Source organism: Astatotilapia calliptera, chromosome 5 (assembly GCF_964374335.1).
Source record: "Astatotilapia calliptera chromosome 5, fAstCal68.1, whole genome shotgun sequence".
In the NCBI taxonomy this organism is placed as follows: domain Eukaryota; kingdom Metazoa; phylum Chordata; class Actinopteri; order Cichliformes; family Cichlidae; genus Astatotilapia; species Astatotilapia calliptera.
The window spans coordinates 296,907-310,572 of NC_137426.1; the positions used below are offsets into that span (position 1 = coordinate 296,907).

Here is a 13,666-nt window from a genome sequence, read left to right on the forward strand (position 1 = left end):
TTTGCTGCCAAAAGGCACAAAAGCTATCTGTACAGGTGCAATATGTAACGGAGTGGAGAGACTGACTGTCACTCAGAGAACCAAGGTTACAGTGGAACCACACAGTTTGTTGGCCTTCACACCAAACTGCAGAACACGAATCTTCATATTTACAAGATCATCTTGTCTTTCCTACGGAGCACAGAGAGATTATCAACAACATTCAAACTCGATAAGACTGAGTTTAAATGAAACAAACACGTCTCTAAGCTCCACAGCTCTACATTTACAGATTCAAAGACTAATAGACATCTCACGTTATTATAAAAGCTTTATTCTGACCCATGAATGTAGAAAGTTATTAGTACTTATGTATGTCTGGAATGTTTGTGGATGAAGCATGTGTCTGTGATCTGCTCCTCGCAGCTTTTGGTGGCTGACCGTGACAGGCTGCCAGTGAGAGCAGAAGCCTGTCTGTGTCTGTACTCGGATACAAATGTAGATAAAGCTGCTCTCTTTCTGTCATTCTCCCCTCAGGATACGTGATGATATCTGCCAAAAAATATCCAAATAAAAACACAATTCAGAGATTTCTAAACTTTATTCAACACACTGATGATCAGGACTTTTTCCAACGAAACAACCAATCAGAGTAGGAGAGAGTGTGTCCCTCCAGGCAATCTAATTTAGCACCAGCTCTGATTAAAGGCAGAGGAGTATGTTGATGAGAACCAGGTGCAGGTTTCCCGTTGTGAAGGTCAGAGGTCAGAGCCCTCCTGCTGCAGCAGCAGGTCCACAGCAGCCTCCACGTCCTCCACCATGTAACTCGGCTCCATCAGGTCAGGCTCCGGTACCAGGTCTCTGTGACCGTGAAACGCCGTCTCCATGATGCTGCTATTCTGGTCACTAGGCAGTGGGAAACGAGGATTGTAGACACCTGTGCACACCTGAGGACAGGTACATGGGAAGATAAGCATTTTTGCACTCTTATTATTTTGAACTCAGATGTCCTCAGATGTGCTTTTATTTTGAAGGACTAAATCGCTGATGCTCAAAATCAAAATTAGGCTTAATAGCCCTGATTTACTGACTTGGTGTTGGCTCTCTCTGCAATACAGTATCACTTCCTGTTCCTGTTACAGTTCACAGATGTTTTTGTTTAGCCTGTTTAGTTTTAGATAATGACTTATCTTATGGTGTGATCGTCACATGCTTTATCCAAAGAGCACTCTGTGTTGATTCACCCACTAATTACAGTCACAGTATTCACTCACTGTCTTTAGGGATTCACTAACTTAGCTTAGCTACGCTTAGCTTGCAGCCGAGTCGCTAGCAGCAGGGCCTCTTCACCTGTTCATCCTGCACTTTCCTGCTCCTTGTGTCAGACATTTAATCACTCCTTGGCCTCCTTTACTAATAACAATACATGTCATAAATGTAGCCTGTTTAAAGCTCTGGAGGCCAGGATTACTGAATTGGGGAGGTGGGAAGTAACGTTATATAAAGTCCACTGTGGTCAGAGACATCTCTTGGACCTATTCTGCAATCTTTTATCCTGTGTAAATCCCTATTAAACATAAAACAGTAATCTATCCTCGAATACACTGAGTGTCGAGCAGAGTAAAAAGTGAATCCTGACGCTGACCCATGGATAGATCGCCACACATCAATAAGTCCTAATTCCATTAACATTCCTTTAACCCGTTTCCCTCCAGACGTGCTTTTCCTGTCCCTATTATTTGAGTCTAATCTGGGATTTAACAGTAAATTAAAATCTCCTGCACAAATAAGAGTTCCCACCGTTTCCTTAGAGATCAAATCAAATATCTTCTTAAAGAAGCTTGCGTTGCTTCCCGGGGGTTGCATAGACATTTAATAGTGTGACCGCCTTATTCTCTATTCTACCTTTTACTAAAACAAACCGACCTTCCTTATCACTTATAGTAGATATATGTTCAAATTTTATTTTATTTGAGATAAGGATAGCTACTCCTCGTTTTTTCCCGGCCCTATACGATGAATAGAATGTATGTCTGAAACCCATCTTTTTTAATTTCTCATGTTCTGCATTGTCTAGATGAGTTTCTTGCCAATATGCCAAGTCTGTCTCCTTTTTCAATTTGGCAAATTAATTTGCTTCTTTTAATAGGGCTATTCATGCCATTTACATTTAGTGACAGCATTTTATAGAAATTATAAGCCATCAAGTGGAGATGTGGAATACAACATAATCAACCCAGACCTCAGAACATCACAACCAGAACTCACTGAACAGCAAACACACCAAACATTAACAAGAGCTTCCAATACAAAGGATATAAGAGTATCCTTTGACATTGAGGGGACTGGCCACAGGGTGGGGCTCCTCATCCGACAAGAGGGGAGTGACCGACAAAAAAGCCAAAAAAGGGCAAAGAATAAGCAAAAACAGTCTCTTATCGCTACTAGACATAACGTGGTGGTTCTCTAACCATGTCCGTAGGCACCAACCTAAAGAAATATGAATTCTGAAGGATACGAAAGTCAGTGTTCCTGCGGTTAGATTATCAAAACTCTACCGCCAGCTATCTCACCGTTGTCCCGCCATCAGCTGTTCACTCGTCTGCTGGCACTTTTTCTTGCTCCCTCCGGAATGCTTGGAGTTTTTCCCGCACGTGCTGCTGGAAGCCGCCCCCGCAGTGTGCTGTCTGCGTTTCCCAAGGAAGTAGGAAGTGTCCTCTGTCATCCTGTTGGTTTGGTTCCCCAAAGTGATCTTACCCACGGCTATTCCCCGCTTTCTTAAATCCTCGGCAGCTTGGGTCGCGGTATTATATAGGACATTGCCTGACGCATAAAACACTCGCATCTTACTTAGTGGTGTCTGGAAACGGATCCCGTTGTCCTTCAAAGCCTTCTTAACTGGGATATATACCAGTCTCCTTTTCTGCACTTCCAGAGAGTAGTCATGATCGAAATACACCCGTTTGTTTTGGATATGTACCCCTTTGTTCCATGCCGTGCGGAGAATCTCTTCTTTAACGGAGAACCGGAGGAAGCGCACTATTATTGAGTGTGGTGGGGCGTTCGGGGGTGGTTTTGGTACCAAACCGCGGTGTGCGCGCTCAATGCCGAGAGCACGGTCCGGGCCGAAATCTTCGCCTAGGTGTTCTTTGATCAGATTTTCAACAAAGGTAGTCACCGACGAGCCCTCCGAGTTTTCCGGTACACCGTAGATCCGGATGTTTTTGCGCCTAGCGCGGCCCTCCATATCGGACACCTTTTCCTGAAGCGCCTGTTGATTTTCCAACAGCTGCACAAGTGTATCCCTAACACCAATGTCCCAGCGTTGTCTGTGAAGGTTCTCAGTCATCCAGGTCATCGTAGTCAAAGGAGCTTGCAAAGAAAAGCGTCTGGACTTCTTTAAGTTGCTTGAAGACGTTTCACCTCTCATCCGAGAAGCTTCTTCAGTTCTAATGTCAAATGGTGGAGAGTCCCAGATATAAACCTAGTGGGAGTTTCCCCCCACAGAGCAGCTACAAAAAGAAAGTTATAGCTTGCATTCAGGACCTTGAAAAGGACAAAATCACTGACCGCCTTGCATATCACCGCCTTTACCCAGGGGATGCCATACCCTGCATTTACGGACTTCCTAAAATCCACAAGGAAGCTGTCCCACTCAGACCCATAGTCAGTAGCATAAACTCAGCCACTTACAACATTGCTAAACACCTTGCTACCATCCTTGCTCCTCTCGTGGGGAACACCCCACACCACATCAAGAACTCCACCGACTTCACCGACAAGGTCCAGAAACTTACCCTGGATCCAGATGACACCATGGTGTCCTTTGATGTAGTCTCTCTCTTCACTTGCATACCCACCAAAGAGGCCGTGGAGACTGTCAGAAAACGACTACAAGAAGACAGCTCCTTGGAGGACAGGACCAACTTCACACCCGATCAGATCTGCACACTGTTAGACCTCTGCCTCACCACTACATATTTCAAGTACAACGAAGGCTTTTACAGACAAAAACATGGCTGTGCCATGGGCTCCCCCGTGTCACCTATTGTAGCCAACCTTTACATGGAGGAAGTGGAAAGGAAGGCTCTTGGCTCTTTCAAAGGAAGAGTACCCAGCCACTGGTACAGATATGTGGACGACACCTGGGTCAACATCAAGACACAAGAAGTGGAATCCTTCACTGCGCACATCAACGCTGTGGATAAAAACATCAAGTTCACCAGGGAAGACACAAAGGACGACTGTTTGCCTTTCCTGGACTGCGCCGTGCACATTGAAGAGAACGGCAAACTCAACATCGAAGTTTACGGGAAGCCCACACACACGGACCAGTACCTCCTCTTTGACTCCCATCACCCTTTGGAACACAAACTTGGAGTAATCAGGACCCTACACCACCGGGCAGAACATGTTCCCTCTAAGCCTGAAGGAAAAAAGAAGGAACACATACATGTAAAGGAAGCACTCAAAACGTGCGGCTATCCTAAATGGGCGTTCTTAAAGTCAGCAAAGAGGCACAGAAAAGAAGACCAGACACCAGCGAGGGAGGATAAGAAGGACAGACGCAACAACATTGTCATCCCCTATGTAGCCGGTGTATCAGAGAAACTCAGGAGAGTTTTCTCCAAGCATGACATCCCAGTGTATTTCAGACCCAGCAACACGCTCAGACACAAACTGGTTCACCCGAAAGACAAAACTCCAAAACACAAACTTAACAATGTGGTGTATGCTGTACAGTGCAGCGAGGAATGCCCAGACCTCTACATCGGAGAGACCAAACAGCCACTTCACAAGCGTATGGCACAACACAGAAGAGCCACCTCCACAGGACAAGACTCAGCAGTCCATCTGCATCTTAAGGATAAAGGACACTCTTTGAGGATGCCAATGTTCACATTTTGGACAGAGAGGACAGAAAGAGGAGTGAAAGAAACATCTATGTCCACTGTGAGCGACCATCTTTGAACAGAGGCGGGGTTTACGACACCAACTCTCTGCCATCTATAATCCAGTTTTGAGATCCTTCCCAGACACCTTAACGCCCACTCACATCCTGGGCCATCTGACCTCAGGAAATCACATGATAAGGTGGGGCCAGGTTTCACAATGAACACACCCGAAACTCTGGCTGATTGGGACCCACACCCAGTTTCCCACCTTGGCTCAGGCGATTAGAGGATCATCAGTGGGTCCTTTTGTCCCTCTGTGGGGGGAAACTCCCACTAGGTTTATATCTGGGACTCTCCACCATTTGACCTTAGAACTGAAGAAGCTTCTCGGATGAGAGGTGAAACGTCTTCAAGCAACTTAAAGAAGTCCAGACGCTTTTCTTTGCAAGCTCCTTTGACAGTGTCCCAGCGTTCCGAGTCAGCCATGTTGTCCTCGACGTGCTTTAGCCGACCAGTCATCTCCTCTACCTGATCCGCCATCTCGTGTAGTCTTTGATTCAATTCCTTAGAGAGTTCGGCCATTTGCTTCTTTATATCCTCCCGAAATTCCGTACCGAATGCTTTGAAGTCACTTTTCAATTTGGTTCGCAATGTAGCCATTTCAGCCACCAGTACGCTACTCACAGCATCCCGAAGCCAAACCAGACCTTCACCTCGGTCGCCATCTTGTCCCGATGAGAGGCTTGCCTCACTAGCCGCGGCGTCCTTCTCCATTTCACAGTCAAGAATGTTTCGTAGCCCGTATCCTCCCTTTTTAGATTTATCCCCACTCATTCTTGCGTCGAAAAATGGCAATGTAGCCCTAATACAGCTCTCGAGTCCGGGGAAACACACGGTTGGTGCCGGAGGTCACTCTCTATGCGGCCATGCGGTGCTACGAGCCACCGGAAGCAGAATGTCTGTACTTTTGTCACCTCTGCTAAATTGGAGACTCGGCTTCGCACCCTTCATTCACCCGTAGCTAGCCAGGCCCCTGTAGCTGGTGCAGCCGAAGATAGCGTAGGCCCCGCTAGCTGTTCCCCGGCAGACCCCAAGCAGCTGGGGAAAGAGGGCGGCTGGGTCACGGTGAGGAGGAAGCATAGTCCTAAACAGAAGCCCCAGGTACACCACCAACCTGTTCATGTGTCTAACCGTTTTTCCCCACTCGGTGACACACCCGCCGGGGGGTCAAACTCTGGTAATTGGTGATTCTGTTCTCAGACATGTGAAGCTAGAGACACCGGCAACCATAGTCAATTGTCTTCCAGGGGCCAGAGCAGGCGACATTGAAGGAAATTTAAAACTGCTGGCTAAGGGTAAACGTAAATTCAGTAAAATCGTAATTCATGTCGGCAGTAATGACACCCGGTTACGCCAATCTGAGGTCCCTAAAATCAATATCGAATCGGTGTGTAACTTTAGACTTTTAATTCATTTGAAAGCCTGATGCTTAGCCTTGTCCACCGCAGCTGTAAAACTCAGAAACCAGTCTTATTGATTATCATCTATCCTCCATCTGGACCTTACACAGAGTTTCTGTCTGATTTCTCAGACTTTTTATTTGATTTAGTGCTCAGCTCAGATAAAATAATTACTGTGGATGTTTTTAACATCCATGTAGATGCTAGAATCACAGCCTTTGCACTCCAACCTCATTATTTAAATTCATTTTTTAATGACCATCCACCATTCAAAAAAAGAAAGATGTAAACCTCAAAGGTGATGTACGTACCAGGATAGAGTGGCACTGAATTGCAGACATTGGCTCCTCCTCTGCCATCACCTCACTTCCCATTCCCCGGGCAACCAGCCTGGTGGTGGTTGTCACAGCAGCATGCCGCTGACCCAGGTAACGGTTGTACAAGTTAGCACCATAGATGTCCGTCATTAGGTTGTCACTAGGAAACAAGAAGACAGTTGGATTAGCCAATAAAGTAGATACTGGTTCCCAAAGTGTGACGCTGGGTCACACCATCAAGTGATTGCTGGTGGGCTGCAAGATGCAGTGTAAAATCTATAATTAATTAATTAAACTCAAAAGCATTCAAAACTTTGTTGTGGAAAATCTTAAATTAAATTGCACCACCATGTGAGTGATAACATTCTACATGCATGCATACAACTGGTGTCAGGAAAGAGCTTGCTATACTAAAGTGAGAAAGTGATGTTACTATTACTAATATGACATGATTAAAATATGTGATTGACACATCAAACGAAATTTCCAGCACAACTACAAACAAAGCCATGATTAAATTATACTTTATTTTTTATTTATCTGACCAATTCCCAATTAGGAACTGCTTTATTTCTCAGTTGGAAAAGTGAAACTGCCACAATAACAGGACAATCAAATAGAGGAGGAGCTATCAGCAGATGTTGTTATAGATGATGTTTTACTGATGATGTCACAGACGGTGTTGTTATAGATGGAGTTACAGATGTGTGGCTAGAGACGGTGTTGTTATAGATGGTGTTGTTGCAGATGGTGTTACAGATGGAGTCGTTACCAATGTCGTTAAAGATGGAGTTGTTACAGATGGTGTTGATACAGATGGTGTTGATACAGATGTTGTTCTAGATGTTGTTACAGATGGTGATGTTGTTACAGATGGTGATGTTGTTACAGATGGTGATGTTGTTACAGATGGTGATGTTGTTACAGATGGTGATGTTGTTACAGATGGTGATGTTGTTACAGATGGTGATGTTGTTACAGATGGTGATGTTGTTACAGATGGTGATGTTGTTACAGATAGTGATGTTGTTACAGATAGTGATGTTGTTACAGATAGTGATGTTGTTACAGATAGTGATGTTGTTACAGATAGTGATGTTGTTACAGATGGTGATGTTGTTACAGATGGTGATGTTGTTACAGATGGTGATGTTGTTACAGATGGTGATGTTGTTACAGATGGTGTTACAGATGGAGTCGTTACCAATGTCGTTAAAGATGGAGTTGTTACAGATGGAGTTGTTACAGATAGTGATGTTGTTACAGATAGTGATGTTGTTACAGATAGTGATGTTGTTACAGATGGGGTTACAGTGTTGTTGTTATTTGTTACAGATTTCGATATGGATGATATTGGTTACCCCACGGCATAGATGGTGTTCAGCCTGCGGTTGCAGTTCTGCTGTTGCAACACCTGCTCAGCATACTGGTAGGTTACCAGACTGGGTTTTCCCAGCAGTGCCTTGTACTCCAGTTCCCGACCCGTCAGCTTCCTGTAGACTGACTCCAGACACAGTAAGAACATCCCATGGCCAAACCTACAGCAACACAGCAGCAGTCAGAGCCATCAGCAGGACGCCTCCACTTTAGCACCTGTGGTAAGTCTGTGGTTGTTACCGTGGTGATGGGGCCTCAGCCATCCACAGCAAGTCCGTGTTGCAGGCTAAGACTGGCAGCTGTGGTGAAAGCTGGGTGTCATACCCACACTCTGGCCTGCCATTGGTCAGAAGCACGTCAATCAGCAGCTGCAAATTGGTCTCCCATCTGACTGGCTCCCCAAACAGGATGATCGCTATGGAAACACCGAAAGTCAGAAAAGGAGCTGATGAAGAAAAGCCATTCCACTTCCTGTGTGTTGGCTGTCTTACCTTGTATCTGGGGGAGACTCTGTGGTGGAGATGACTGAAACAAACAAACAAAGTGATGATGGAATGAACAAACATAACTCTGGAAGAAGAAACACTAATGAGCATGTGGAGTGCAATTTAACTTACTGATTACTGCCATTTTTGCTTTTAAAAAAAAAAAAAAAATCAGCACTATTTACCAGGTAGAACGAAGTCTCATTCTCACCAATCAGAAACTGTTTGCACAAATGGCTCTGAGTTTAATGTCTGCAGGACTCACAGGAAGTGTGGGATTCCTGCTGTGGTCCACCATGTCCAGCAGGGGGTGGTGTTCTGAGAGCTGCTCCATGGTCATCACCCTCTGAAAACCCAAACTGGAAGAGCCATTCAGGATTGCAACACCCAGATTTTTCATTCAGACGTTCCGACAATTAAAGTCCCGCAATCAAAAAAATCTGTCTGAGTGAAAAACACCTCACAGTGTCTCATCATCCAGACAAATATTTGGAAACATTTGTTAAAATCAGATTAACAAGCAGGATTAAGGTTAACCTGGGGGGTATTCCAGGAACTGTGTTCATCAAACTCCGAGTTTAAAAACAAACTGAGGTGATCAGCTGATCAGAGTTAGTTCAGCCAACTCTGAGCATGTTGAGCCTGAGTTAAGCATGTGCGCAAGTAGAGAAAGAAAGCCAAGAAAGCGCTTTGATTTTAATCCAGGGAACCGAAGAATGCAAAGACATTTATCAGTTTAATCACTTTGCACCACCGATTTCATCAATGCAGACAGAAATGATGTAATTTTTAATAATGTCAGCTATCACAACTTGAATCCATCCATTCGCTTATCCTTTTCAGTGTTGTGGGGGCGCTGGAGCCAATCCCAGTTGTCATAGGGCGAGAGGTGGGGTACACCCTGGACAGGTCGCCAGTCTGTCGCAGGGCTAACACACAGAGACAGACAACCATTCGCACTCACATTCACACCTATGGGCAATTTAGATAGTGGAGATTGATCAATTAACCTAACTGCATGTCTGTGGACTGTGGGAGGAAGCCGGAGTACCCGGGGAGAATCCACGCAAACACGAGGAGAACATGCAAACTCCACACAGAAAGACCCCGGGCTGATGGTGGAATTGAACTCAGGACCTTCTTGCTGTGCGGCAACAGTGCTAACCACCGTGCCACCGTGCTCATGAATCCTAATTTTAGATCTGATTTTAAATCTAATTATTCATCTGAAGTCCAAGAGGGATCTGCACTCGAGTCTGTTTTTAATTAAAAACTGTTTGCTACAGTTAACGACCATTTCATTATTTCAAAAATTCCAGTAAAAATAAAGAATTCCCTGAGTTCTGTCATAACTGGATAAAAATGCTGATAATGTCGCTCTAATATCAGCTTCAAGCTAAAAAAAAGTTAAAAAAAACATCTGGGACGAATCCGATCTGAATCCCTGATCAAAAATCTGTTTCGATCCGTCCTGCTGTGCAAGTGGACTCTGTTTGCTGATCCGTCACGGAGCCCATGTTCTGGCTGATCTGGTTCTGGGTCGACCTGCCGAGGCCGACTCAGGTGATTTTCAGTGGTTACATTTCACGATTACAGTCAGACTGTCTGCAGTGACTTTAAACACATTTAGTTCAGCTTTAGTTTTAAAGTCATCTCAGCCTGAACTTCACTCAAATAAGATCCATTTATCCATCAGTGTGATTGATTATCATAGTTTTTGTAAAAACATCTGCAGATTAATTGTTTGCTCTGAGCTTGGACAGAATTGACTTGAATGAGGAAATGAGTCAGTTGGCTGGTTCAGGTGCAGCAGAGGGGAGGAGTCAGAGAGAAACCATGGCAGCCAGCAGGTTAGTTTGGAGTCTGTTACCATGGTAACTGACTCAGAGTAGAGGTTAACAGTATTTCTGGGACAGAAAAGTTTCCTTCATCTCAGGGTTAGCGCAATCAGAGCTGCAGCTAAACCTGCTTCCTGGAACTCCTCGTGATCTTTCTGTGAGCACCAGGATGAGGTCCTGTCTGCAGTTTTCTGACCCTGATGAACTTTGAGGAGGATACGTGTTGGCGATGTGTGTCACCGGCCCCTGTCCAGACACAAGGACGCATTTATCGTGGAAACTCTTCATCATCTGCAAAGGACTGTGGGAAAGGACCACCTGCTCCGGCGTGATCTACAGACAGAGAGAGACATGAGTGGTCCGAAGAACAGCTGTAGATAAAAGATGGACCCAGCCACTGACGGCGCCTCCACGAGACAAAGTGACGCGCTGATGTTCTTTAGTGTGAGCCATGCTTTAAAAATGGACCCTCAGATGCGCTGTAGACTTGAAGTGGTCCCATGATTCTACATTCAAGTCAGGAGGATTCAGGATGAATCCTGGCGTCCAATCACAGCACAGATATGAGCAACAACACAATGAATTAAAACATTTTAGGGCTGTCAATGTTAACATAATGCAATTAAAATTTTTAACACAAGTAACCCATCTGGAGCGCAGAATGACTCGAAGTCCCTGAAATGTCTCTGTCAGTTTATCCAAAGTCTGTCCGTTCTGCGATCCACATGAATGTTAATCGCATTAATGTTAGCACGTGAACACTAACAGCCTTAAAAATGTTCATGGCAAAACAATGAACTAATTTGAATAAATGTCACTGTCTGACATCATGTTACACAGTGTTGAGCCACACGGGCTCATTTGTAACGGAGGTTAAAGGTGTTAAATTCATAACATTCACAACAAGAATAACACACATCAGTCGTGACACGGGTCAGCTGAGCTGCTCAGAGACAGGAACAGTTACATCCAGCTCTTCAAAATAAGAGCTGAAAGGTGTGTTTTATTGTGTTAACTCATTACTGTGTAAAGTCAAAGTCACAGTAATTTAATGGTCAGTAAAAAGTGTTCAGAATTAGCAGATAGATGATTCTGCTCTCCTGCATCAGCTGCCTTTAAAGAGTAAAAGTATCGGTACTTGTATCAGCAGCTCTACCAACCAGAGCCAACCCCTCGCACCATGTGACAGTCATGTGATGTTAGGGCTATCTTCCTCCTCTCCTCTTCATCACCTCCTGAGTTGAATTTAGAGTCATGGGACCTCTTAAAGTTATAAATTAATGACATTAAAGCCCAACAGAGTCCCGTGAACACGGAGAAGCCCTCAGTGTGTTTATGCAGCCGTGTCACAGCTTCCACAGCGAGAACACGGTGAGCACAGATTAACTTTACCAGAATCACCTGAGACACACACACAGGTAGGGAGGAGGCTCACTGAGAGGTGAGGAAACAGGCTGACTGTGTTAAATTATACGTAAGAGTCCAAAAAAGCTTAAATAATCGATCGATAAACGGCGCCTACACAGCTGGAATCAAAACAGGAAGTTCTGCAGCCTCCTACCTGGACGTCCAGCAGGTGAGACAGCTGCTGGGCTTTGTGGTGTCTCTGGCAGCTTCCTGCATTGGTGACGAAGACAGTGGGAAAAAGGAAGTTGTTGTTACTGTCCAGGAGCTTCCTGAAAGCTCGCTGAGCAGCTGGGATCACGGCGGACCCACGCACCAGGACGCCATCCACATCGAAGATGACGCCCGCCTGACGGACAGGTACGAGAGAGAAAGACAAGTTATTCACTTTTCCTCCATCATGTGAAGAAGCCTGCTGTTGTCCGACAAACAGTAAGACACGATCAATAGATTATCAATAGTTATCAGTCTGGGTTCATAGGATGTCATAACACACACACTGACCTGCCTGCTGGAAAAATGTCTGACCGTCTGCTGCAGGAAACCTCGACACCACATGACGCGCAGGTCCCTCTGCCGCTCATCGCTCTTTATATCCACACAGCTGCGATGTCACCAGTGGGAGGAGCCTGATGCAGCACACTTGCGTTGTCACCACAAAAAAAGCTTCTGCTCAGCTGACGGTACGGTATTTTCCTGTGACACAGACAGAGATGAGTGGAGGAGAAGAAGGCGTGGCCTCGAGATAACCTGGTCATGTTAGTTTGGTCATTAGTTGATTAGCTCCTATATTAAGCTGATAACAGGAATTGAAAAATAGATCCTGTTACCTGAGCTAAACACTCAGCTTTAAGTCTCAGACATGTGATCTATAAATGAAGTGTAAACTGTACCTGTACAGGTGGGAGGAGTCACCTGGATCCAACAGCACCTCAGGTTCAGCTTCAAGTTGAGGTTCAGGGTCACGATTGGTTCACTGGAGATAAGGACGCTGAAGCAGACGCGCGCGCGCACACACACACACACACACACACACACACACACACAGGCACAGAGAGACAGACAGACAGACAGACAGACAGACACACACACACACGCACACACACACACAGACAGAGATACACACAGACGCACAGAGAGACAGACAGACTCACACACACAGATGCACACACACACAGACACACACACAGACAAACAGACGCACACACAAACAGAGAGACACACACACACAGCCGTTTCCTCCTCACATGACATCACATGAAGCGTCAGGTCATTAATCAGCCACATGCTGCAGAATGCTGCCACCAATCAACAGGCAGATTGAAGCCACATGATGACACAGACTGAAGTACTGCAGTAACCTCAGTGTTGACAGTACAGCGAGGTACTGCTGATGAACCTTTGACCCCTGCTGCTGCTGAGGTTAAAGGTAGTGTGAATATGAGGGCCAACACAGAAGAAGAAGCAGAGCATCGTTACCATAGCGATGGAAAACCTTTGTGATATCCAGCTGGAAAGGAAATGAAAACGTGTAAAAACAAAACAAAACAAAAGAATAAAACAAATTTAGCTGCACAAACATGTTCCAGCCATTTTCTTCTGCTTATCCATGTCACGGTCATGGGGGGTGGAGCCTATTTTAGCTGTCACAGGTGAGAGGATGCACGCCAGTCTGTCACAATGAACTTTTTCCTAAAAATCATGACGTTTGTGATTCTTTTTCCCAGTTTTGAGATCAGTTGCACTAAATTGCTGTCGAGTCTCTACGTTAAAAGCGCCCGGAGGAGACTGCTGCTGTGGTTTGGTGCCGATATTCTCTTAAAAGTCAACATTTCTTTCCCCTCAATGAAATTTGTTCACTTCACTGTCCAGCAGGGGGCAGACCTGAGGTTCACTATAAGCAAGAAAAGT

At 45.2% G+C, this 13,666-nt stretch overlaps 1 protein-coding gene across 1 annotated transcript; it reads right to left on the reverse strand.

The window, feature by feature from the left end:
* Positions 1–565: 565 nt before the first annotated feature.
* LOC113021837 (haloacid dehalogenase-like hydrolase domain-containing 5) lies at positions 566–13,527 on the reverse strand. Its single transcript, XM_026166612.2, has 10 exons — positions 12,649–13,527; positions 12,260–12,451; positions 11,913–12,104; positions 10,572–10,684; positions 8,779–8,872; positions 8,520–8,553; positions 8,269–8,443; positions 8,013–8,189; positions 6,646–6,811; positions 566–926 (listed from the first exon to the last, which is right to left on the reverse strand). The coding sequence occupies exons 2-10, from the start codon at positions 12,311–12,313 to the stop codon at positions 738–740; spliced, it is 1,194 nt and encodes a 397-aa protein (XP_026022397.2). The 5' UTR covers positions 12,314–12,451; positions 12,649–13,527; the 3' UTR covers positions 566–737.
* Positions 13,528–13,666: the final 139 nt, after the last annotated feature.

Excerpts from the sequence above, each read along its gene's own strand:
- LOC113021837 (XM_026166612.2), bottom strand. The coding sequence starts at position 12,313 with ATGTGGTGTCGAGGTTTCCTGCAGCAGACGGTCAGACATTTTTCCAGC. Across the intron at positions 8,444-8,519 it reads GAGTCTCCCCCAGATACAAG|CGATCATCCTGTTTGGGGAG; the intron begins GTAAGACAGCCA and ends GTGTTTCCATAG. Across the intron at positions 927-6,645 it reads TTCAGTGCCACTCTATCCTG|GTGTGCACAGGTGTCTACAA; the intron begins GTACGTACATCA and ends ACCTGTCCTCAG.